Raw genomic sequence first — 23860 nt, 5'->3', positions numbered from 1 at the left:
GTGTTAGTAGCGCAGCATAAATGGATGTTATTAGTAGCTTGTGATATGGTATTACAAAAACATGATAAGCACAGAAAAGAATTTGGCTTGTAACAACTAGTGTGGAAGAAGAAAAGAGAAAATGCAGATTCCAGGTCCTCTCAGTCAGGGCTCTACAGACAAATAAAACTAGTAGGATAGACAGAGAGAGATTTATTCTAAGAAATTGGCTCACACAATCATGGGGCTGGTAAATCCAAAATCTCTGGCCAGAAGGCCGGAAATTCAGGTGAGGGCTGATGCTGCAGTTCAAGTCTGGCTATCTGGCTGGCCATCTGCTGGCTTCTTTTTCCAGAGACCCCAGTATTTTCTCTTAAGACCTTCAACTGATTGGACGAGGCCCACCTACATTAGGGAGGGCAATTTTCTTTTCTCAGTCCACCAATGCAATTGTTAGTCTCATCCAGAAATGCCCTCGCAGACACACCCAGAACAATGTTCAACCACATATCTGGTCACCCTGTAACCCAGTCAAGCTGACACCCAAAATTCACCTTTACTGTCTGGAGGCAGAATTGTCTCTTCTACATTGAATCCTCTGTCTTGGCTCTCAAGGCCTTCAGCTGTTTGGATAAGGCTCACCCACATTACAGAGAGCAATCTGCTCGACTCAAAGTCTACTGACTGTAAATGTGAATCACATCTAAAAATATACCTTTGATGACCTGTAGCTGACTCAGCTACACAAGCAGTTCTAAAAAAAAAATCAATTGCCTTGAAAGGACTTCACAGCTTGGCTGAGATTTTCTGTTCTTAAATAAAGAATTCATGTAAGTTCTTGAAATTATTGATGTACTCTACCAATTAACGTACAGCCACCTAACTCTGAGTTAGCCACCAAGTTATCTTTAAGATTAGCCAAAGTATTGTCTTGTACAAAGATGTTCCCTCCTGCACATAGACATTTTTGGCTCATGTGCTGTAATCTGTGGGTTATAGCTTCATATTTTACCCAGCAATGAAACGGGACAACTCTGGTGTGGGGAGTCCCTCTCCCTTTTCCAAACTTTTTCATAAAATCCTTCAGGTTTCAATAGACTTCAGAACACTTCCCAACTTTGTTGGTTTGATTTCCCAGGTCGATCCTCACATTTGGCTCTCAATAAACCTCTGGAAAATTATTTGCCCCTCAACAGCCTTAAATTTGGTCCATACCTTCACAGAGATAACTAGACTGGTTTATGACCAAATAGCTGGGCACCATGGCCTGGCCAAGTTGACACGTAGAATCAACCATCACACAGGTATTGCAGGACAAATTAAGATGCTGTAGCAATCTGCAAATCAAGGATGTGACTATTGAGAAAAGTCTCAAACCCAAAACCAAGTCCACAGTCCAGCTATTTCATCCCTGTTCAAATGTTTGCTTGGAATCATGTGGCTCCCAATAAATGTTTTCACAGGAATGAAATGTCCAGATAAAAAAGTCTCTTGGCTAAAGAAGACCTGAAGTCTCCAAGTCCATGTAATTGAATCCGGAGAGCAGGAGAGAGGCCCAGCTCTCAACAAGTGTGGGGAGCTGCTGCACCAGAGCTGGCTGGCATTGCATGCAATTCTTCCTAAATTTTTGCATGAACAGAAGCACCCTCCTAGCCTGGACTAAAAGAGACTCTGATTGATCCACAGATAGAAAAAGACCTTGAAGCCACCAAGTTTCCATGAGCATGAAGCAGGTGGAGAAAGCCACTGGGCCCGTGGGGAGAGCATATCCTCCAAAGCCCACCTTAGCTGAGACCGAGGGTGTTGGATAAAGACCTTTCCAAGGCACACCAGGAGTCATGGAGAACCATGGTCAGGGAATGTTCCAGGGGCAGAGCCTTTGCCTAACCAAGAAGGGGGACCCCCACAGGGGGACCCAGCAACATTCCTGCAGAAAACTTCCAGATTCCCTGTGGGCCAGTGACTGCCAGCTTTCTGCGTTCCTGTCTGTCACAAACTGGAGTTGCTCCCAAATTGTCCCACTCTGTTTCTCCATCGTACCTTGGGGGGGGGGGGGGAGGACAAGGAATTTGTCATCTTAGTGTCAAGGTCAGATCCTGGACTTGAAGCCTGGTGCTGTTGTGACATGAGACCTTTGGCTGTCCTTCTTGGGAGGAGAGTGTAGCAGAAGAAAAGTAATGTTCCCTCTACCTTTTCCAGGTTCTTAGCTGGGAACCCTTGTAACAAAAGGCAGATTAACAAGAGGAAAACCGAAGTCTCATCACATACATATTTTATGTACACAGGGGAGATGCCCGGAGCTGAGCAATTCTCGAAGAGGTGGTTAGATCTCTGGCTTATACAGCATCTTCAACGCAGGACAATCCATTTTTACAGAAGCGATGAGACAAAGGAAAAGGACTTTGAGCTTCTGGGGCAGCAAATTGTGGAAAGGCGAATACGTGGGGAACTAGCGGTAGAAGCAGGTCAGTTAGTGAGTTTGTTCTGTGGATCCCTGTGGTGCTGTCTTCTGGCTGATAAGGGTCTAAAGTCATCTCAGATGAATGACTTTTGTCCTGCCTGGTAGAGAAGAGAGGGGGACACCTTTGTAAATTTATGCCCTGCATTTCGGCAAGTAGGGGGAGGACAGAGAGCTTTTCTTGCATCTTCTTCTCAATTGCCTTCAGCTCAAAATTAACCCTTCTGCCAACGTGGATTTTTTTTAAAAAATAAATTTCTGTTCATTATAATCTACGCAGTCTGTGGTATTCTGTTCTAGCAGCACAAAACAGACTCGGACACAAGCTAACCACAAGTGAGGCATCTTATGTGACTGGTTAGGGGCACATACTTGGCTTTCTTTGGTTGGTCCTAAGTTGAAAGCGGGGGCAAAGATGAGAGAAGCTGTCAGTTATTAATCAAGTATTGGCCATTTTGGACTGATTGTTATTGTTTAGGTTACTGTTACTTTTTGTTGTTGTTAATTAATTTATTATTATTATTATTTTTGATATTCTAAGATTTTGCAGAACAGTTGGGGGAAGGTGGATGGGATAGAATGGAAGACAGGAAAGAGGCAGGGGGTTGTGATTGAGGTCCATGGTACCCCCACATTATGCAGGGGAGCCCGGGGGGCTTCTAGTAGTGGCTCAGTTATAGCTGGGCTGGATGTGGATTTGGGAGTGTGTGGCTTCCCCAAACTCTGGGAGCCTGGGGCACTTCTGGCAGCAGCTTGGTGGTCAATGCTGGGCTGGATACAGAGGCCCTTGGTCCTCCCCCGACTCCAGCTTGGGAGCCAAAGGGGCTTCCAGTCCTTCTAGGTTTAATACACCTGGGTTGTAGAAACTCTGGTCTGGGCCTGAGTCTTCTCATCAAACTGCACCCCCTGCAGTTCTACATTCCTAACCAGTCACCACTGAGTGGTCCTGTGCTGATTGGGGGGCAGATAAGCTGTCCATGCTGTGCCCGCATGTTCCCCTGGTGTGCATGTCTCCCCCACCACCCAAACTCCAAACTCTTCCCATGGAACAGGCGATGTACTGGTCCCTTGCAATGACTCACTGGCCTCTGAGTGGCTCTTTTTTTCAGTTGTTGTGGCTCTTCACTCCTATGTGAGTCCTTAGTGTTCTTGCTGGCCTGGGGGCCTTCAATGCCCTCCTCTCCCCTGCTGCCTCCAGGCAACTTCATGGGAAGGGCACAGCTGTGGCTTTTGCCAGCCCTTGCTCTCTGTGCTCACCAGCTTTAGACCTGAAGTGGCTGGGGCTTGAAACAGTTGGAGTGATCCTTTCTTTCTCTCATCGTGGCTACTCCTGCCTTCATGGGCTCTATAGGTCTCTCCTCCTATTCCCCTGAGCTCTAGCAGCCCCAGCTTGGCTGTCATTGATTTCTAATAGTTGTAAATTGGTTGATTGTGGGAGAGAGTGAAACTGGGGACCATCTATTCTGCCATCTTGATCAGAAGTCCGACGTGGCATATTTCAGGATGGTGTGTTTGGCCACCCTTAAAAAATAATGCACATTGGGGCTGGACATGTAGCTCATCTGGTTAGAGCATGGTGCTGATAACACTCACATCCAGGGTTCAATCCCTGTACTGGCCAGCCACCTCCCCCACAAAATAAAATAAAAATAAAAGTAATGTATATTCAGTGTGGAATGGAGAAAACGGTAGTGCATTCCTGTGGCAAAGAGTTGGATGTTCTGAGATTTAATATCATCCAGCAAATACTGCCTGCCTCATCCCTGTGGGATGAGTGCCACTTACCGACTGCTAGATCTGGGGCCCCTGAATGAGAAGGCACAGGAAACACATCCAGCCGAGCGGAGCCCAGAGCCCTGCAGCCCCCACAGGCCATGGGCAGGAAGTGCCTGTTTGTGTCTGTGGAACTGTTTGTTTCTCAGCAGCTACCACCAAAAGCTGCCTGACTTAGGAACCCACGGCCCTGATCTGATAAACTAGAGCTGTTTAGGAGTCGATAATAAAACTGACATTATTATGAAATCCCAACTATTATACAATGTACTTTCTTCTAATCACTGGGTATAAAATTCCTTGGGGCTGGCTGGTTAGCTCAGTTGGTTAGAGCATTCTACTAACACCAAGGTCCTGGGTTTGATCCCTGTGCCAGCCAGCCACCAAAAACATAAATAAATAAAACAAACAAACTGCTTGAAAATTTGGGTTTCACTGCTTAACCACTTGATTTAGAGAGCAAAGTCTAGTGGTATGGTCTGAATATGTCCCCCCAAATTCATATGTTGATTGTATTAAGAGGTGGGGACTTTAGGAGGTAAGTCATAAGGGCAGAGCCCTCATGGACAAGACAAGGGACCGAGGGACCTCATAAAAGAGCTAGAAGGAGTGGGTTCATTCTCTTCTGCTCTTCTGCCATGTAGGGACACTTAGTACCATGTATGAGAAGGCCTTCACCAAACACTGAACCTGCCAGCACTTTGACCTTAAACTTCCCAGCCTCAGAACTGTGTGAGAAACAAATTTCTGTTGTTTATAAATCACCCAGTCTGTTGTATTCTGTTACAGCAGCATAAAGGCAGCTACTTAAGGTGAATTTTCATATCACACAATATGACCCAAGGTTCTAGCTAAACAGAGATCCATCGTATGGCTAATCTTGGTCTGGAACGGAGGAAATATTTGCATAAGAAGTTACCCCCAATCTTAACAGCTGAACACAAACAACCAACATGCATTATTATCTCACGGTGTCTGTCTGACAGGCAGGAATCTGAATGCAGTGTGTCTGGGTCCTGTGGCCTCTCAGGAGGCTGTGATCAGGGTGCCTCCAGGGTTGGAGTCATCTCAAACCTGGCTTGGGCAAGATTTGCTCCCAAGCACTTGGATGGGACTTTTGGCTTCTGGACTCACTCATGTGGACGTCTCTTCTGAGCTGCCCACAGCATGACACCAGCTTCCCCAGAGAGAGCGAGAGAAAGCCCACGATGGGAAGCCACATAACCTAATCTCAGAAATGTCATCACTTCTGCCAGAATCCATTTGTTCAAGAAAGTCAGTAAGGCAAGGGGTGGGTGCAGCCTCAGGCAGGAACATCAGGAGGGAGGAATCTCTGGGCATATCTGAGGCAACTGGCCAGGAGGGGTTTTGTTTGAAAGCTCTGATTTTAGGGTCCGTTTTGCTTTGTTTGTGGTGGTTCTATGAGATGTTATCGATAGTGACCATGTGTTATGGGCTGAAAAGTGTCCCCCCAAAATTTATATGTTGAAGTCGTAACACCCAGCACCTCAGAATGTGACTTTATATAGAGATAGGATCTTTACACAGGTCATCAAGTTAAAATGAGGTCATTAGAATGGGCCCTAATCCAATACACATGGTGTCCTTCTAAAAAGGGGAATTTGGACACAGAGACCTGCACAGAGGGAAGACAGTGTGAGAAACACAGGAGAAGATGCTTCTGCAAGCCGAGGACAGAGGCCCCAGACAGTCCCAGAGCTGCCCACAGCTGGATCTTGGACCTCCAATCTTCAGAACTGTGAGGAAATAATTTCTGTTGTTTAACCCCGCAATCCGCGGTACTTTGTTACGACAGCCCCAGCAAACTCATATACCATGGCTCTGAGAAAACACTTTGCTCCTGATAATGGTCTCATAAAATTGCTCTGCTATTGCCATTTTGAAAACTCACATGACCATAAACTCTGTGTGGTATACTCTTGGAGAAAGACTGTTTCTGATGCACACCTAGAAGACGGGATCTGTCATTTGTTGATGAATGTCATTAATTATACCTCTGAAATATTGAACTACATTCTTTCAGTGGACTTGGATGGCCTGAGAACTCAGAGAAATATTTACATGTGAAATAACCCAATTTTTGAATTTTTTTCCAAAATAATCGAGAGGAGGGTAGAGGTAGCAATGAGTCAAGGACTGGCCAGTTAGCTCAGTTGGTCAGAGTGTGGAGCTAACAACTCCAAGGTCATGGGTTCAGATCTCCTCGCTGGCCAGTGCCCAAAATAAATAAATAAACGAGTCAAGATTGGTCTCAGGCTGACACTTGCTGGTTTGTTTCATCATTTTGTCTATCTTTCTATATGTTTGAAATTTTCCATATATTTTTAAGAAAAATAACTCATTTAGCACTTTATTTTTGGTCCTTTTAATCAGTTTGCAAAGACTTTGAGGTCACCTTCTTATTTGGCATGACCCTGTCATATGGTCATAGTTTAAGTCATGGCTATGCATCTGAGAGTACTTCAAAGATGCGTATTGAAAGATAATATAAATCTTTCCATGAACTCTTTGAAGTTCCCTCGACTGTTTCACATACACTCTAGGAGGCTGTGATTTCATTATTGTCTTCATTTCTTTTCACTGAGAGCAGACATGTTCTGCTGTAGAAGGCGTGCTGTATCCACACAGAACCCTAATATCTGTTATGTCTCCGATAGCTCCATAGTCATTCATTCAACCACACTCTGAGGGGACAAGGAAACATCCCTGCCCTTGACAAACTCAGACAAAATAGCGCCGACGACTTCTGCATTGAGTTCTCCCTCACACCCCGTTTCATCGTGACATTGTTCTTGAAAACGCTTCCAGCGAAGTTACATCCCTTTTTGAGCTATGTGTGCAGTGCTCATGGCGAGGACGTAAATCCTATCAAGACGTATAAACCCGCCTGTGAAGGTACGAGCTTTGTTTTTATTATCTATCCCCAGTAATTCCAGTAATGACAGCTAAATACGTCACCAACCCCACCACATGTCTATGCTCTAGTCTCTGGGACCTGTAAATACGTCACACAGCAAATGGGACTTTGCAGATGTCATCAAGTTTACAGACCTTAACATACAGAGAGTAGCCTGGATTTCCCAGTCTAATTACAGGAACCTGAAAAGCAAAGGACTTTCTCCAGATGGAGTAAGAAAGACGCAGCAGCAGAAGTCAGAGAGATTCCAAGTGTGAAAGGACTTGTGTGCCTTGCTGAAGGGGACTACCGGGAAAGCACAGCAGCCCACACTCACAGTCACATTTCCCGGGTGCAGAAACATATTGCAGGTGGAGATAGCAATTAACTTGAAAAAGCTATTAGCACAAATGGCCCTATTTATATGGCTCATATTCAAATGAGGACTTAGATAAAGCTAGCGTCTGATTGGATGAAATCACACATTTAAATTAGCTGATGCCAGTTCGGCTCTCTAATTGGATAAAACGCCTGTGGATGTCAGCCAATCAGAATGCCAATACCAATTTGACAAGCACTCCCTGCCCGGAAAGAAGGCCGGTTACTCACGAATTTTACATGTCACAGGAGCCTTTATAAGGAAATGAAGACCCAAAGGAGCAGGTGGACAAACAGTAGTAAGTTGTGGAATTTGATAAGGCAAAGAGGCTTGGGCTAGGGTGGTTAACTGGGTGAGAAGTGACTAGATCTAAGTATTCATAAACTAGGTTGAACAAAGAAGAGCAATTGTGTAAAAGTGACTAGGTCTTCCTAGTCACTAAGGGTTAGTTTAACGAAATTTGCACAGATTTCCCTGGGCTGCAACTTCCTGTCCTTGCTGGGAACGATGTAACTTTCCTGCCAATACAGGGAGAGCATCTTTCATCTCCTGCTCTTAAGAAACAGCACAAAAGTCAAAGCGATCTTTACGCACCTGCTGTTTTGGGTGTGCGTGTGCTGCCGTGTGTACGCTCAAGTGTCTCTACCTTAAAATAGTCAATATGCCAGAAAGGCATATTTTTATTTACTTATTTGGCAACTGGCCAGTATGGGGATTGTAACCCATAGACCTTAGTGTTACCAGCACCAGGTGCTAACCAACAGAGTTAAACCGTGGACCCCAGAAAGGCATGTTTTTAACTCCTCAGCATAATGAGCCTCCTTTGGACCATATGGGAAGGGGGTTCTCTGCAGGTCTTAAGGGGCTGGGGGTTTCTTTTAATTGTGGCTGTTTTTCAGGATCTCATTGCTGGGGAAAATTCAACATTGTCAGTGCGCAAAGGTAGAATGTGTTGTGCTAGCTTCTGGAGGGTTCTTCACAGGCTCCAGCCATGGAGAGGAGGGAGAGAAAGGGGAGCGCTGAGACTAAATGACGGAGCCTGCAAGCGAGTGATGAGGTCCAGCGCTCTGGCTTACCCGGAACAACCCCCAACACGCAGGTGCCGGCTGTCGTGGCCAGGACTGTGAGGCGGGAATATAAAGAGAGGCCGCCCAGCATGAGCGCCTCAAGAGCCAATCAGAGCATAGCCCGCCGTCGCGCCACGCGGCGGCCAACCAATGGGAGCGCTGCGGGCTCTATAAAAGCGAGAGCGCTGAGGCGCTCAGCGCCAGTTGGAGCTGAGGCAGCGGGAGTCCCCTCGTGGTCATGGATCACACCAAGCAGAAGGCGCGGAAGTCGAACGGCGGCGGCAAGGCGCCGCGGAAACAGCTGGCCGGGAAGGTAGCCCGCAAGAGCGCACCGGCCACCGGCGGTGTGATGAAGCCGTACCGCTATCGGCCCGGCTCGGTGGCGCTGCGCGAGATTCGCCGCTACCAGAAATCCAGCGACCTGCTGGTCCGCAAACTGCCATTCCAGAGGCTGATCCGAGAGGTCGCGCAGGGTTTCAAGACAGACCTGCGCTTTCAGATGTCGGCCATGATGGCGCTCCAGGAGGCCTACGAGTCCTACTTGGTGGGGCTGTTTGCGGACGCCAAGCGTGTCACCGTCATGCCCAAAGACATGCAGCTGGCCCGCCGCCTCCGCGGGACGCCTTTCTAGGCTCCACGGGCGATCGCCCTGAGGTCCTGTCATTCCAAAGGCTCTTTTCAGAGCCACCCGTTTGGTACAGAAAGTGGCTGTAACATAGCGGGTTTCCGGGCATCCAGGGGGCTTCTTTCGGCGGTCGGAGCCGGTTCTGTCCTCTCTGTTCGCTTATCAATTAGGTAGGTAATAAACCTAATGAGGTGTTTGCGGTAACTCAGCCATGCCCATTAGGTTACGAGCCCCGCTAGTTGTCTGCACGAACTGGAGCATCTGTTCAGACGGCAGTCTAGATAGGCGCGCGCTAACTCCCCTTAGTGTCAATTAGGTTGGAAGCCCAGTGAGTGGGTGCATTGTTAACGTGGCCCATCTGCTGTGGGGCTGGTTAGAGGCGTGTGTGTTCTCAGCCCATCTCCAGTTAGGCCAAAAGTCCAGAGTCACGTGTTAACAGCCTAAGTGGAAGGAGCTGCTCTACCCCGGGTAGTTAACTTCCTGAGCAGTGTCTGGCATGGATGGCCCACATGCCGGCACGTTGAAACAGGCTTCCCAGGCCTGCAAAGTAGACTGATAATCTGGGGATGAGGGGCGAGGAATCAATTTGAGGAGAAATCCTGTCAGCAGGCTGGTTAGCCAGGAACCCAATAGTGGCGTTTAGGTCGGAATAGCTTGAGAATGGCTGTAAGGATACAGATGTAAGAATTTTCTTTCTTGAGTACAAATTACAATTATTCACTAAAGGCTTTATTAAATTAATGGAAGCCAGGCACTGTCTGGTGCTGGGAACACAGAGTAAAATCCATTCCCTACTGTCACTGGCCACTCGGTTTTCCAGGGGCTTACAGTTGAGTGAAGGAGGCTTGTATTGCATGTAGAAGCAATGATAGTAAAAAGTGCTCTTATGAATAGCAAGGGGTGTGAGTAAGAGGCTCTCAGAATGCAATAGTGGGATCTGGAAGCCTCTGAGCCCGGCCTATATCCTGCCGACTCAATTCAAACGCTATAGCAACTAAATGAGTACGCACACAATTAAAATCTCCACTTTTCGAATGTACGTAAGTAAGCTGATGACAAATCCTTGAAGGACTGTCCAGAAAACGGTACGCAGAGACTGTTATAAACAGAAGCAGACTAATAATATAGTACTCAAGGAAGCCTTTCCAACACACACATTTGTGTTACATCCCCAGGACTGTCTGTGCCGAAGGGGCACAGCTCTGCACTAGGCAGTGTTAATTCTGAGCAGAAAGAAATGGACCTGTCCAGGAAGCGCAGCAGGACTGATAAAGCCCAGCAAGGGTTTTGCGTCCAGGGGTTTGCAGGCAACATGCATGTCAGGTCCCATGTGAATCCTTGACTCAAAACCATGTGGACCCAAAGCTGGAGAGGCGTGCTGAGAACTGGGCAGGGTGGCCAAGGACAGGGATGCACCCACTGGGCCCCATGGGGATGCCTTCTCACTCTCCAGATACCATGCCACCAACTTGGTGGTGCAGAGAGAAGATGACTTGAGAAAAGCTGGAAGAGGAGAGAGCACTGAGGAGAGGCTCGGGTTCTCCCCCTTGTGATATAACTGGGGTCGCTCAGGAAACAGCTTCTAAATACAGAACAAGTAACGCTGCCCTCTGTGGTAGGAAACAATTGCTTGAATGTTTTTAAGTTAATTGCTTTCAAGTGTTTGTCATGAGAACCAATTTAGTCTCACCTGGAAAATTTGAATCATTTCTATAAAAATATGAAACTATTACAATTAGGACTGGGGCCTTTGTTGCTGTCCTGCCGGTCCTACTCATGTGGGAATAGTAAGCTGAAGTGTAGACATTTGTTCCCCTTTTACTGAATTCTTTGAGCCCCTGAATGCTACAGAGACAGCCTCAGAGTGGAGCGTTTACCAGCAGAATGCAGCGGAAACCCTGAAAATAAACAATGGAAGGAAAAGAGGGCTGGGCATCAGAGGAAAGAATACGCCACCCCAAATATGCCAGGTGGGCATGTGGATTACCTTGAGCTAAAGGCACTTAAAAAGGCACTTCTGTTTCCTTCCTGAAAGCAGGGGACGTGACTCCCATGGGAAACATGCCCCTCCTATACCAGGAGACAAGAAAGATTCTTATCACCAGAGATGGGGACTTGAGGCTGAGAAAAATACACACCTTGTTAAAATAACTTGTATCTTCATTTAGCCTCATATAATTTAGTTACTTTTTTACAAGTCACTACTCTGCTCAACCTGGTATGTAAACACGTAGGCCGAACCACTTTGGGGGTCTTCATTTTCCTGTGAAGGTGCCCTGGTACATATAAAAATGCAACATGTATGCTTTTCTCCTGTTAATCTGTCTTATGTCGTCTTACTCTGTTTAGGTTGCTATAACAAAATACCATAGCCTGGGTGGCTTTTAAACAGTACAAATTTATTTCTCACAGTTCTGAAGGCTGGAAGTCATAGATGGGGTGCCAGCAGATTTAGTTTCTCAAGGTCATTTCCTGGTTCACAGATGGCCGCTTCTTCATGTGTCCTCACATGGTGGAAGGGGTGAGGACCCTTTCTAGGGTCCCTTTCATTAGGGCACTAATCCCACTCATGAGGGCTCCACCTCATGATCTAATCACCTCCCATAGCCCCAGCTCCTAACCCCATCACCTTGGGGTTAGGATTTCAACATAGGGAATTCAGGGGAACACAGACATTCAGCCCGTCACAATCTGGATTTGTCTTTACACGACACAATGGACTTTCCTGACTAGGAGTCAGGGTTGAACACAGATGCCGTGACCCTGCTGTCCTGTTTCCGGGGGCCCGTCTTCCTTTCCGTTCAATGGAGCACACTATTTTTCAGGAGTGCCTGGTTCTTTCGTCTTCTCTGCAATGTTAATAACTTCATGGGGGCTGGAGGGAGCAACATCACACTGAAAGAGTGCCACTGACCGTCACAGTGAAGGGACAGCCACCTTGTAACTGTTTAGACTTGGTTTCCGAATTGACATGGCTGACATTTTCACTTCAAAATTTTATTTATTTTTAAAAAGACAATCTATAGAAATGGTATAAGATTTAAGAATTTCAAGAGTTTATATAGTGAAAATTGAATCTTTTTCAATTGGAGGGGGTTTCTCAGCCCTTAATTTTCCCTTCAGATGGAGTTTCTTGTATATTTTTCAAGAGGTGCATATACAACCATCTAATTATGACTTTTTACCGAAATGTGCATATATGTTGTCTGACCTGTCTTTTAGTAAACCTAACAGCTTACCAGGATACATAAGAGCTTTCTGATTCTCCTTAATGATTTTATAGTGTTTCCTTTTCAGGATATTAAGGCTGTTTCCAATTGTTTTACCATAAAGGAAAGATAGCATCTCAGCCCAATAACCAGGGGTCCCTAACAGAACATTAATACTGAAATCCTAGGCTGATGCAGTATTTTAGCAAGTATTTGTTGAATATCCACATTTTGCTGTGGGGGGGGGGGGGACGAGGAACAGGCGGAGACCCTGTAAGGCAAAATAACCCTTTCTTTCAGAACTTCATCCTCTGTCCTTCTCTTTTTTTCTTTTGCCACTGGGATCAAAACCCTTGACCTTGGCACTGTAACACTGTGCTCTAACCAACTGAGCTAACCAGTAGCCCCATTCTCTGTCTTTTTCAAATTCAAATGTATGTAAATCTTGTTAATGGCTAAACAAACCTCTTGCCAGTGTGACACCTCAGGAATATATCCTGAAGGAAGTTGGAGCTATTTCTGAAATGTAATTGTAGAGAAGGGAAAAAAACCTCTACCTTCTTAGGTTTGTAACTGGGGCCTACAAAGTAAACTGACAAAAGCCAGATTAACAGGAGAAAAAGCATGCACTTTTCATCTTAAGTTTTTAATTTTACATGCACGGAGGCTTCAGAGAAAAAGGAAAAACCAACGATGCTGTTAGGCTCAGGCACTCAGATACCATTTTTAACAGGTGATGAATTATGGGAAGGTGACTAGGGCATGCATAGGAGACAAGGGTTGTTTAGTAAGGATTATTTGTACAGACTCTTCTTGGTGCAGAATTTCCATCTTCTGAGTGGCCATAAAAACTCCCCTAGAGAGGAGATTTCCGGCAGTCCTCATTTCTCAAAGTTTCTGCTTTTAGTTAAAGGAAGCTCCAAGAAGGTTTCTTCAATTGTCTTCAGCTCAAAATAATCCCCATGCCTATGTACTCATAGCATATGTTGGGATGGCACACTCTGATCTCCTTCATAACCATCGAGGAAGACAGCACCTTGTGGAGGACACTGACGTTAATAAACACATGTATTTCACAGGGCCATAGCCTATAGCGTAGTAGGACCAAAGTCCTTAGTTTAGCAGGACTAAAGTCCTGTAGTTTAAGTCATAGCCCAACTCTTTAGAAAAACACATGGAAATGCTAAGATTGGGAAAAACCAGAAAAACTTTCAAAGGACTGAAGTCTTCAATGTAGATAAGAGAATTGAAACACAGCAAAAGTGATTGCTCTGGGGGCAGTTGCCCTTGGTGCTGCTAAACCTAAATAATGGGAAAGTATGTGAACTAAAACCTTCGATTCTATTCTGCTAGTTAGTGGTTGGGGGATGTTCCACATCTTACCCTCAGCTGTTTCTTTGAGTTTCTTAGGGAGCTAAGCACTGCTATAGTGATTATTTCATTGTTTTTGTATGTCACATAGCTTAGTTCTATTACTCCTTTTGATGGTAAACTTCTTGAACTATTTTAAGTTACACCTGCTTTAATGAAGATTGTCATGTAGCCAGTTTGTTTTCACTATGACTGATTAACCCCCTGTGTTTCTTCTGAAACTTTCTTGCCTGTACAATAAAAGCTGAGAGAAAACCTGACCCAGTGCTGTGCCTGGGACCCTTCTCTCTTGAAGGAGTTCTCCCTGCAGACAGACACTTCAGGCCTCTCAGTGCTCTGCATACGTGAGCTCTGAGTAATCCTTTGCATCTCAGTCACTCTACGAGAGGTGATGACAACACTCCATCTTCCAGCTGCCTGGAAGGAGATGGGCCTCACTTCAGATGTCACCTGGCTCTGAATTGCAAGAGCTCCCTGAGGTACTGAATGGGTGGTATCCACTCAACTTGATGAAAGGGTGAGGTTGCTGTTTATCTTTTCAGTCTTTTAGTGAGTTGCCTGTGATGCGCATGATGTTCTGGTTTAATGCTTACTCAAAAAGAAAATGGTTTTCTTTCTCTTCTCCCTCTGTGGAGGGGTTTTCTGGGTTGGGGAGAGATTTTGTTTTTTGTTATATTTGCCCAATAGGCACAGATGTACCTGAGGTCAGAGTGGACCCCTAGCACAGCTGCTGCCCTTCCTCTGATGGGACAACCCTGGGCACTGGCCACTGGGACTCACCATGTGTGCTAGAATTAGAATGCATTCATTTAAAGTCCTTTATCTTCTGCAGTTATTAGAATAAACTGATCCAGCCACTGTCTATTACATTAAAGGTTGTGTTCTGTTTCTTAGAACTCTTGGTTACAAGCAACAGAAATGACAATTCAATCTGGTTTCAAGCATATGGCATGTTTATTACTAGGACATCTCACAAAGCAGGGGCCCCAGGTTCCAATAAGATTGTGGCCCCAGTGCCAGACTAATCCGTCTTTTTGTCTCCCACCTCTGTTCTTTTCAGCCCCCACTGTATTCATCTGGCTTTCTCCACACATGATAAACACCACAAACAACAGTTCTGTAGCCTTCTCACCCTTCCCAGCTTCATCCGCCAGAGCAACAGTCAAGAAATGCTCTTTTTTCCTGAAATCCAAAACCTGGGAGGAAAAGAAATACTACATGCTGATTTTAATTGTAATGACCGTACATTCATTTGCTCATGTGGCCATAAGAAAATACTGCAGACTGGATGGCTTAAACAACAGAAACTCATTGTCTCTCAGTCCTGGAATCTGGAAGTCTGAGATCCAAGTGTAGGCAGGGTTGGTGTCTCCTAAGACCTCTCTGCTTGGCTTGTAGACAGTGTCTTCTCCCTGTGTCCTCACATGGTGATTCCTCTGTGCTTGTCTATGTCCTAATCTCCTTATAGGACGTCAGTCCTATGGGATTAAGACCCACCCATATGACCTCCTTTTATCTTAATCACCTCTTTAAAGGCCCTTTCTCCAAATACAGCCACATTCTGAGGTCCTGGGTGTTAGGACTTCAACATATGAATTTGGAGGGGACAAAATTCAGCCCACCACAGATAGTGAACACAGGGACCCACCTTGTGCCAGGCACCAGACAAGTGTGTTCATTAGATTATGATGTTCTGTGACCACCCTCTGATCTGGGCACTGACATTATCTATCAGGCCCAAGGGCTTGTGGCCCAGCTCAGGGCAGGTGTCCACCTGCATCTCATGCAAAGACCACAGGATGGCCATGGGGAGTGGAGCGGCTCATGCCCAGTGGGAAGCCTGTGGCTGGGGTTGGGATGGTGGGGACTGGCTGGTCACCATGAGCTGTCCCTTAAGAAGGGTCAGAGGGTGAGGCCAACAGGAGGGTTCCAGGATTCTTTCTAGAAGCTTCCTGCTGTGCTCCAGTCAATGGACAGTTCTAGCTATGAAAGTTCCATACCCTCACCACACACCAGCCTCACCCTCAGCCCCAACAGGACCCTCCAGGAAGGCCCTGCTGTGGGCTCCCCTTCCCTGATGCACTGTCTGTGGGGCTCCCAAACCAGAAAAAAAAATTTACAGACTTTATTTTTTAAGAGCAGTTTTAGGTTCATAGCAAGATCGAGCAGATGCCATTAAATATCACCACAGAGCCCTATTGCTCAGGTTCAAAAGGCACCAGTACATGGAGGGTCGAATAAATAAATAGGGAAAAAAGGAAAAAAACCACAAGAAATAAAAAAGTAAAAAATAAGGATGATTTTAAAATTTAAAAAAGAAAAGAAAAGGAAATTTTAAAAAAGAAAAAAATATGTTTATATCAAGTGGAGGAAAAATAATTTTCTCCAGACCCTTCATAATTCTCAGCTATGCCTACCTGTGGCACAAGACAGACTAACAAGAGCAAAACAGAAGTTTAATAACACACATACCTCTTTGTACACATGGGAGATGCTCAGGAAAATCTCCAAGAGTAAATCTCCAAGAAGTGGCTCTGACTTCAGACTTACATAACCATCTTTCTCTGAACCAAGAAAGGGGAGACTAGTTCTGGATAGGTGGCCAGGAAAAGCACCTTAAACACAGGTAAGGAACATTATGCAGAGCTCAGTCAGTGCTGTTTTCACTAAGAGTCTCTAGTGAGTTAGTCACCTTCTTCCTGGTGCTAAGAGAGAGCCATTCTTACAGATGGAGACTTTCATTATACATGTAAATTTCCCTTACAAAAGGGTAACTTCTACTCTCTTTTTAGGGTTTCTTCTGTGTTGGCTATTTCCTCAAATAATCAGCTTAAAATAATCCTTATGCCAAAGATGTGTATTTGGGATAGTGTGTCCCAAACCCTATCACTGAAGCATTCCAGATGGTGGAGGCCATGAACTGGCCTCCTGAGTGATCATGTGTCACATGAAACCCCCAGGAGGCTGAATGGATCAGGACATGCCACCCTAAAATATGCCACTTTCATATATTGATTATTTTGAGTGAGGGCCACTGAGAAACAGCAAACACATAAGGAGTTTCCTGCCCTCCCCCTTTCTGCCTAAAATCAGGGTATAAATTTAAATTTTGTAAAGGAAATTTCCATTTGTACAGATGCCCCCTCTCCTGTACCAGGAAGAGGAGATCGATTCATCACCAGAAGTGAGTCTGTCTACCACGAGTTTCCCCCATACATTCCCTAGTCACTTCTCCACAATTTATTGCTCTTTGTGAAAATGGTATAGAAGCCCCTGGGTCTAACTGCCTCTTTAGGTTTTCAGTTCTCTTATGTGAAGCTCCCATATATGTGTTGACCTAAAAGAAACTGAGGCCAAACATTAAAAGCATAGCATTTATTAAGCCAGTGTGGCCAGTTAGCTCACTTGCGGGGGTGGGGGGCTGTTGATAACACAAAGGTCAAGGGTTCAGATCCCCATACTGGCAAACAGCCACAAAAAAAAAAAAAAAAAAAAAAATTTATTGAGCTAATATGACAATTGCAACCAGGGAAATGCATAGTCAGGTCACCCTGAGAAATGAGTTCCAAAGAGAACCAGCAGAACTTAGCATTTATAACCACAAGAAGGAGGAAGGGTCAAAGGACAGTGAGAGAAGACAGTCCCACCTCATCTCTTCATCAACCTTTCTATTTGTTGTACATTACATATAGATTTGGGATTGTTACTAAGTTACAACCTACATGCAGGGATCCAGGATGAAGGTCACGAGGATTATTCTAGGTTATTGTATGGCTTCCTGGTGCCATTATACCTGCTTCTAAGTAAAATGGTGTTATGATAATGTTTTCCAGGACAGGTGGACATGATTGCTGACTTATCCCAGATCCCCCAAGGCACTATAATTTAGCTGACCTGGTCACAGCAGATTTTTTAGTTATCATATGTAAATTTTTTTAAAAAAGATGAAACATGTATGTCTTTTCTCCTGTTAATCTGTCTTTTGTCAGTTTAATTTGCAGTCCCCAGTCACCGAATCTAAGAGTGTATAGGATATTTTCCCCCTCCCCTACAAAGCCCGTGATGTACATGTTGTAAGTGTGAGAAATAACCTTGCTATGGTGAGCCTCCAGGATGCAGGGTTGTCTGTTACTGCAACAAAACCCTGACAGATACAGCACAGGCTCTATTTTGACTACAGAGAAAAATAATCACATTAGTTAGCAAAAAGTCTGGAAACCAGATCCTGTAAGAAATTGTGGCAGGCATGAAGATATTAAGGCTAAAGAAGAGACAACCTGGTGGTCAGGGAGCAAGGTTTGCGAGAAGGTGTGGGGTTGATAAAGTAGGAACCAGATATCTGAAGATCTCCATCTGATAGAAGAAGTCAAGGACATGCTCCATGTTACTTCAAAAGGGCTGGAAAATTCTGGGCTGCAGACACCAGACATAATATAATTTCCACCAGATTCCTGGGAAGGTGGGCATGCATCGCACTCACTAGGAGGTGGGTGCCAATCACCAGGGTCATGTTGTTACCAGGCATGGGTCCGGCTGCCTGCTCCTTTTCAAAAACAAGCCACTCAAAAGTCAAATGGTGGTAAAGATGGAAGGCAGCTTTTATTCAGAAATACCAGTGACCTGAGGAGAGATGTCAGGCTAACCATCTCTCCAATAAACCTGAAGGAGAAAGGCCAGACTCGTATTTACTGAGGGGTTTTTTAAGAGGGGATTGAGGGAAGGGAGCATGGGAAATGAAAAGCAGGATGGAGGGGGACACGAGCTGTGGGGGCTCCGTTCAAGGAGCCGGGTGCAAGGTCTCACCAAGACTCCGCCTGGTTTCTGCTCCCATCCTTGTGGTTATCTCAGGGTCTGGATAGTGTGTGCGTCCTGGCAAGTCTGCAGCTTCAGGCTGTCTGGAAAAGAATTTCACGTTTCTGTAAATAATGTCATCTTGCCCCATATCAAGGTTTAAAATATCAAATAACCATGGTAAATGAAGGAACTCAGAAATACACGCCAAAAAGAAAACTGTCCTTTTAAAATTTGCCTACAGCGCATGTAGTTTTAGGTCCCTAGTTTTAGGTGGCTTTAGTCCTGCTCACTCTAGCAGTGACAGAACAAGTTGGGCAGGCCCTGTAATGCCAGAGTCCTGTATTAGTCTGTTTTCTGTAGCTTATAATGGAATACCTGATACTAGATCATTTATAAAGAAACGGAATTTATTTCTTACAGTTTTGGAGGCTGGGAAGTCCACAGTCCAGGAGGTGCATGTGGTGACGGCCTTCTTGGTGGGGACTCTCCACAGGGTCCTCTGGTGATGTAGGGTGTCACAGGTAAGAACAGCCCCCTTCTTAGAAAGCCATCAGTCTACACCCATGGTAACCCATTACTCCATGAATGGATGAATCCATTCTTGAGGGTGTAGTCCTCATGATCCAATCACCTCTCAAAGGCCCCACCTTTCAAGTACCATAATAGGATTTCCCACCCTCTTAATACTGTTAAAGTGGGGGTCAAGTTTCCAGCACACGAACTTTGGGGGAACACATTTGACCCATAGCAGGTACCTTCCCACACCAGCACCACACAGCACTATGGATCTGATATCAAAAATTGATATCAAATGCCCTTCAGTGTTCCCTATATTTTATTCCATACAATACTGTCTTTAAGGTTTACAGGAATGCCGACTGTTCTCCCAGCCAATGTCACTATAAAATGTGCAAACACCCCTCAGCTCCCACAAACCAGATGGTGAGGGGGCAACAACTTGTGGCATTCCATAAGTCTTAGAGCAAATCAAAGCTTTAATAATGACACAGACTTACCCCTTGACCAAATTTCAGTCAGGTGCCTCTGGGCCCTCTTTTCCATGAGGCCTCAGCCTTGGACCCTGTCTTCATCCAGCCTAGCACAGTCTTAGCAAAAAGTCCCACTAGGTCAGTTTAGAGAGAGCCCCCCACCCTTTACATCTCATCAGGGTGCTGTGGTTTGAATGTCCCCCCAAGCTCAAGTTGGAACTTAACCCTTAATGTGGTGGTAAAAGGTGGGGCTTTTAAGGGGCAATGAGGACAGTGCCCTCTGAATGGACTGGTCCATTTGTCGAGTAACGTGCCGATGTTTTAATGGGCATGGTTCTGATGGCTTTGTAAGGAGAAGGTCAGCTCTCTTGCTCAGGCCATTCTCACCACATGATTTCCTGCACCATCTAGGACCCTGCAGAGACTCCCTACCCAGAAGAAGGCCCTCACCAGAGGCGCCCTCTGGACCGTGGACTTCCCAACTTCCCGAAATCTAAGAAATAAATTATATTTCTCTATAAATTACCCAGTTTCAGGGACTCTGTTATAAGCAACAGAAAATGGACTAATATACCAATCCTCATCCCTCACCTTTGATTTTTAAGTCTGTGTTCTGTCCTTCACAAGAAGTCTGTTTGGTGAGTTTAGCAAGAAGCCCCCTACCCTTGATGTCCCCTCTCAGTAATGTCCCATGCACTTACCGCCTCACTGTGTTCGTTGGCTGTGAACCCCCTGTGGACCCTGCTATATTCAGAATCGAGCTCAGTCCTACACAGTGGCCTCTTTCCCCTATTGCAGTAGACCCACATGACATCTGCCTTTGCCACCTTTAACTCGTGTTTGTCTTGGTTGATCTTCAACAATAACCTCTGGAGGAGATCGGAATACGTCACCCTAGAATATGCCACTTTGACATTAAGATTATTGTGAGCTGGAGGAAGCTGAGAAAAAGCAGACACAGGAAGAACTCTCTGCCTTCCCTCTGTCTTCCTAAAAGGAGAATGGAAATTCCTCCTTGTGAAGGTGTCCCCCTCTCCCACATGAGAACAATCCTATCACCAAAGACAGAGACAGCACTGAGGTGGATCTGTGTAAATCTGTCTTGTTAAATGACCCTTATCTGTTATGTTTCCTTATGTATTTGCCTTCCCACAATTTACCAGCAAGAAGCCCAGACCTCCTCTGCTTCCCTTTGTCTAGTCACTTACCCACAATTTATCACCTGTTGTTACAGTGGCTGTAAGTCCCAACGCTTTTTAGCTATTTATGTTTTTTGGTTTTTTGTTTTAACATCTGTGAAGCCCCCATGTACATTATTTAAAAAGTTAGCATCAGGACGGCCAGTTATCTCGGTTGGTTAGAGCGAGGCGTTTTGAAATTTTATTCATATTTTTTCTACACCCAGTTTTGTAAATTTCAAATAGTAGTTGTTTGATTTGGAATTAGGGTTTCCACCCCTCAGACTCATGGTAGCAAACATGGACAGAAACAAAAATAATTAAAATTAAAATCATACCAACTTCACAAAACCAAATAAGTAGAAAAGAGCTAGATATGCTGCCAGTCGCGCGCTGGCTTCATCAGGCTGTCTTGGGTGAGGTGAGACCTTGAAGTCCAAAGTCTCAGGCACTCAAGTGCTCCTCAGTCCTATGGGATGATTTTTCCATTTCATCTTCTCCAAGATCCTGCACCATTGTCCACAGCCTCCCTCTACTTTCTACAAGCACCGTGGCCAGAGCTCCTGCTGTGCACCTGCCCCACCTGATCGGGCTTCCCACACAGGGCAGAAGCCCAGCAAACACCCCCAGGCACAGGGCAGATCTTAGAAACTACTGATATCTGGGATTTGCTTTCAGAAAAAGAAAACCCTTCCGTCAAGACAAAACAACAGGGCAGATGAAGAAAATGCAGTAAAATGCTCATTTGGATTGTTTATTTATGGGGTTCATTGTCCTGTTGTCTTGGGTGCAACTGCTTGAAATTATTCATTAAAAGTTTTTTCCGTGTTGTTGTTTTTTAATCCTGATCGTATTTTCTAAACTGAAGGAAACCCTCAGGCACATTCCCCCATTGATGTAAACAGCAGAAAGGGTTCCGGGACCGGGAGGGGGGTTGGTAAAGTAGAATTAACAGCAGTTGTTCGCTCATGCAGAGAACTGTGCGCGCCCACCACCCGCACCCTCCGGGCCACACGGAATCGAAGGCCAGACCCCGTCCTCGTGTGTTTAGTGAGGAGAGACCACGGAAAAGCTCCAGCCGGGAAGCCCAGGGAAAGCCAGTCGTCTACACTGGGAGCCGGCCATCCACACCTGCAGCCAGGCCGTCTACACCCAGAACCGGCCATCCGCACCCGCAGCCAGGCCGTCTACACCCAGGGCCGGCCATCCACACCGGCAGCCAGGCCGTCCTGTCCCTGCAGAGGGTGATACGTGGGAACCGTGGACACTCAGGCCCCGCTGTCACCTGGATGAGCCCGGCATTAACAAAGGAACATCCCCGGGACCGAAGGTGACCAGAGCCCTGATGACAGCCTCTGCGCAGACTGAGTCAGACCCCCCAGCTCACTGGACGCTCCCCATCCCTGGCTTCTGTCCGCGTAGACAGCGTCCCCCAACCCTGAGGACCAGGGAGAGAGCTGACGCCAAGAGCGAGGCCCGCAGGAAGCGCTGATCAAGTTCCCAGGGGACAGACTCCAAATGTCTGAGTCCATAGACGCCATCACTTTCATATTGCAGAAAAATAGAGGAGGGTGGTGCTTGGAGTTTGGAAACGATTTTCAAATCCCTTTCCTAACTCGGTCCCAACAGCACCCCCGTGAAGTAGGCAGGGGAAGCTGTGGACCTCCACTGCATGGGGTTACATATTCTAACTCCAAAGGGTGCCTGTGTGCTCGCATGTGTGTGCCTGTGCATGTCTGTGTGAGTCTGTGTGTGGGCCAGTGTGTATGTGCATGCACGTTTATGTGTGTGCCTGTGCGTGTGTTTACATGTGTTTCTCTGTGTACTTGAGTTTGTGCATGACTGAGTATGCGTTTGTACATTTGCATGTATGCATATGTATGTATATTTCTGTCTACATGTGCTTTGTAACTGTGTGCATGTTGTGCATGTGTGTGCACCTGAGTTGGTGTGCTGTGTGCACATATGTATATTCGTAAGCATGGGAGTGTTTGTGAGTACACATGTTTATGCATGCATATGTGTATACGTGTTTGTCCATGTACACACATATATTCGTGTGTGCATATGTTTGTGCATGCATGTGTATGTATATGTGTGTGTTTTCCAAACTGCTCTTCACTCCCTAATGGAAGACATCTTTTTTCTTCTTACAGTCTGCTTTTCCTTGGTTTTAAAGGGGCTTTGTTAACGAAAAAATTATTCTGGCACTTGTTAAAAGGCTCACTATTGAAGCTTTTTGCAATGGGGATGTCACCCTGGGGAAGAGTTGGGGCTCTGAATCAAGCAGAGACAGCTGGGGTTCGTGGATGGAAATAACTGAGAGGGACTTCAAGGGTAGGAGGCTTTTGGTGAAACTGGCCTAACAGGAAGGTCAGGGGCTTAGATGTCAAAGGTGGGGGTGAGGCTTGATCAGATATCGAGGTGGGGGTGCCTTGGGATTCTCTGCGAAGACTGGGCGGGGCAGGCCGAGGACAGAACAAGGCAGGGTCTAGAATTCATGGGCCAGAGGGGCCTGGCTTGCCTTTGGTCAAGGAGGGTCTTTGTAGTTTCCAGAGGGGCATTTCTGCCTCTGTCACTGGCAAGGCTAAAAATGACAGCTACCGACCCCCTAACTGGACCCCAGTTTTAGTTCTTGCCTCCAGCAGGAGGCCACAGAGGAAGCCTGCTCATTGTCAGGGAGTGAGCCCAGAGCTCCGGGAACATGAGAAGGTTCTCTCTGAGGGTTGCTCAAAGCAGAAACTCTTGCCTTGTGTCTCCCCAGGAGCCATGGATGCTGTGGAACTTGCCAGAAAGCTGCAAGAGGAAGCCACTTGCTCCATCTCCCTGGAATAATTCAGGGACCCTGTGATGGCCTCCTGTGGCCACAACTTCGGCCATGACTGCATCTGCCTGAGCTGGGAGAAGGCATAAGGCAAGAAGGGGCAGAGGAAGCAGAAGGGCTCCTTCCCCTTCCCGGAGTGCAAAAAAATGAATAAATAAAAATGATACAAGTTAAGTTCCCCCAGGCAGCAGATGCAAAGTTAGAAATATGCACTGAAGGAGACCTGTTTGGAAGACATACCAGAAAGGGAGCAATATTATTCAGGGAGAGCTTTCAGAATGATCCTGGTCCAGCACC

General features: G+C 46.0%; 1 protein-coding gene and 1 pseudogene across 1 annotated transcript; both read left to right on the top strand.

Annotated features, from left to right (window-relative positions):
- Window positions 1-23860, top strand: part of LOC134376077 (E3 ubiquitin-protein ligase TRIM17-like) — a 640782-nt pseudogene that overhangs the window by 105110 nt on the left and 511812 nt on the right.
- Window positions 8812-9204, top strand: LOC134375071 (histone H3.1t-like). The gene has a single exon (XM_063093219.1). The coding sequence runs from the start codon at window positions 8812-8814 to the stop codon at window positions 9202-9204; it is 393 nt and encodes a 130-aa protein (XP_062949289.1).

The sequence above is a fragment of the Cynocephalus volans genome, chromosome 4, assembly GCF_027409185.1.
Source record: "Cynocephalus volans isolate mCynVol1 chromosome 4, mCynVol1.pri, whole genome shotgun sequence".
Taxonomy (NCBI): domain Eukaryota; kingdom Metazoa; phylum Chordata; class Mammalia; order Dermoptera; family Cynocephalidae; genus Cynocephalus; species Cynocephalus volans.
This window is presented reverse-complemented; position numbering and strand designations above follow the sequence as displayed.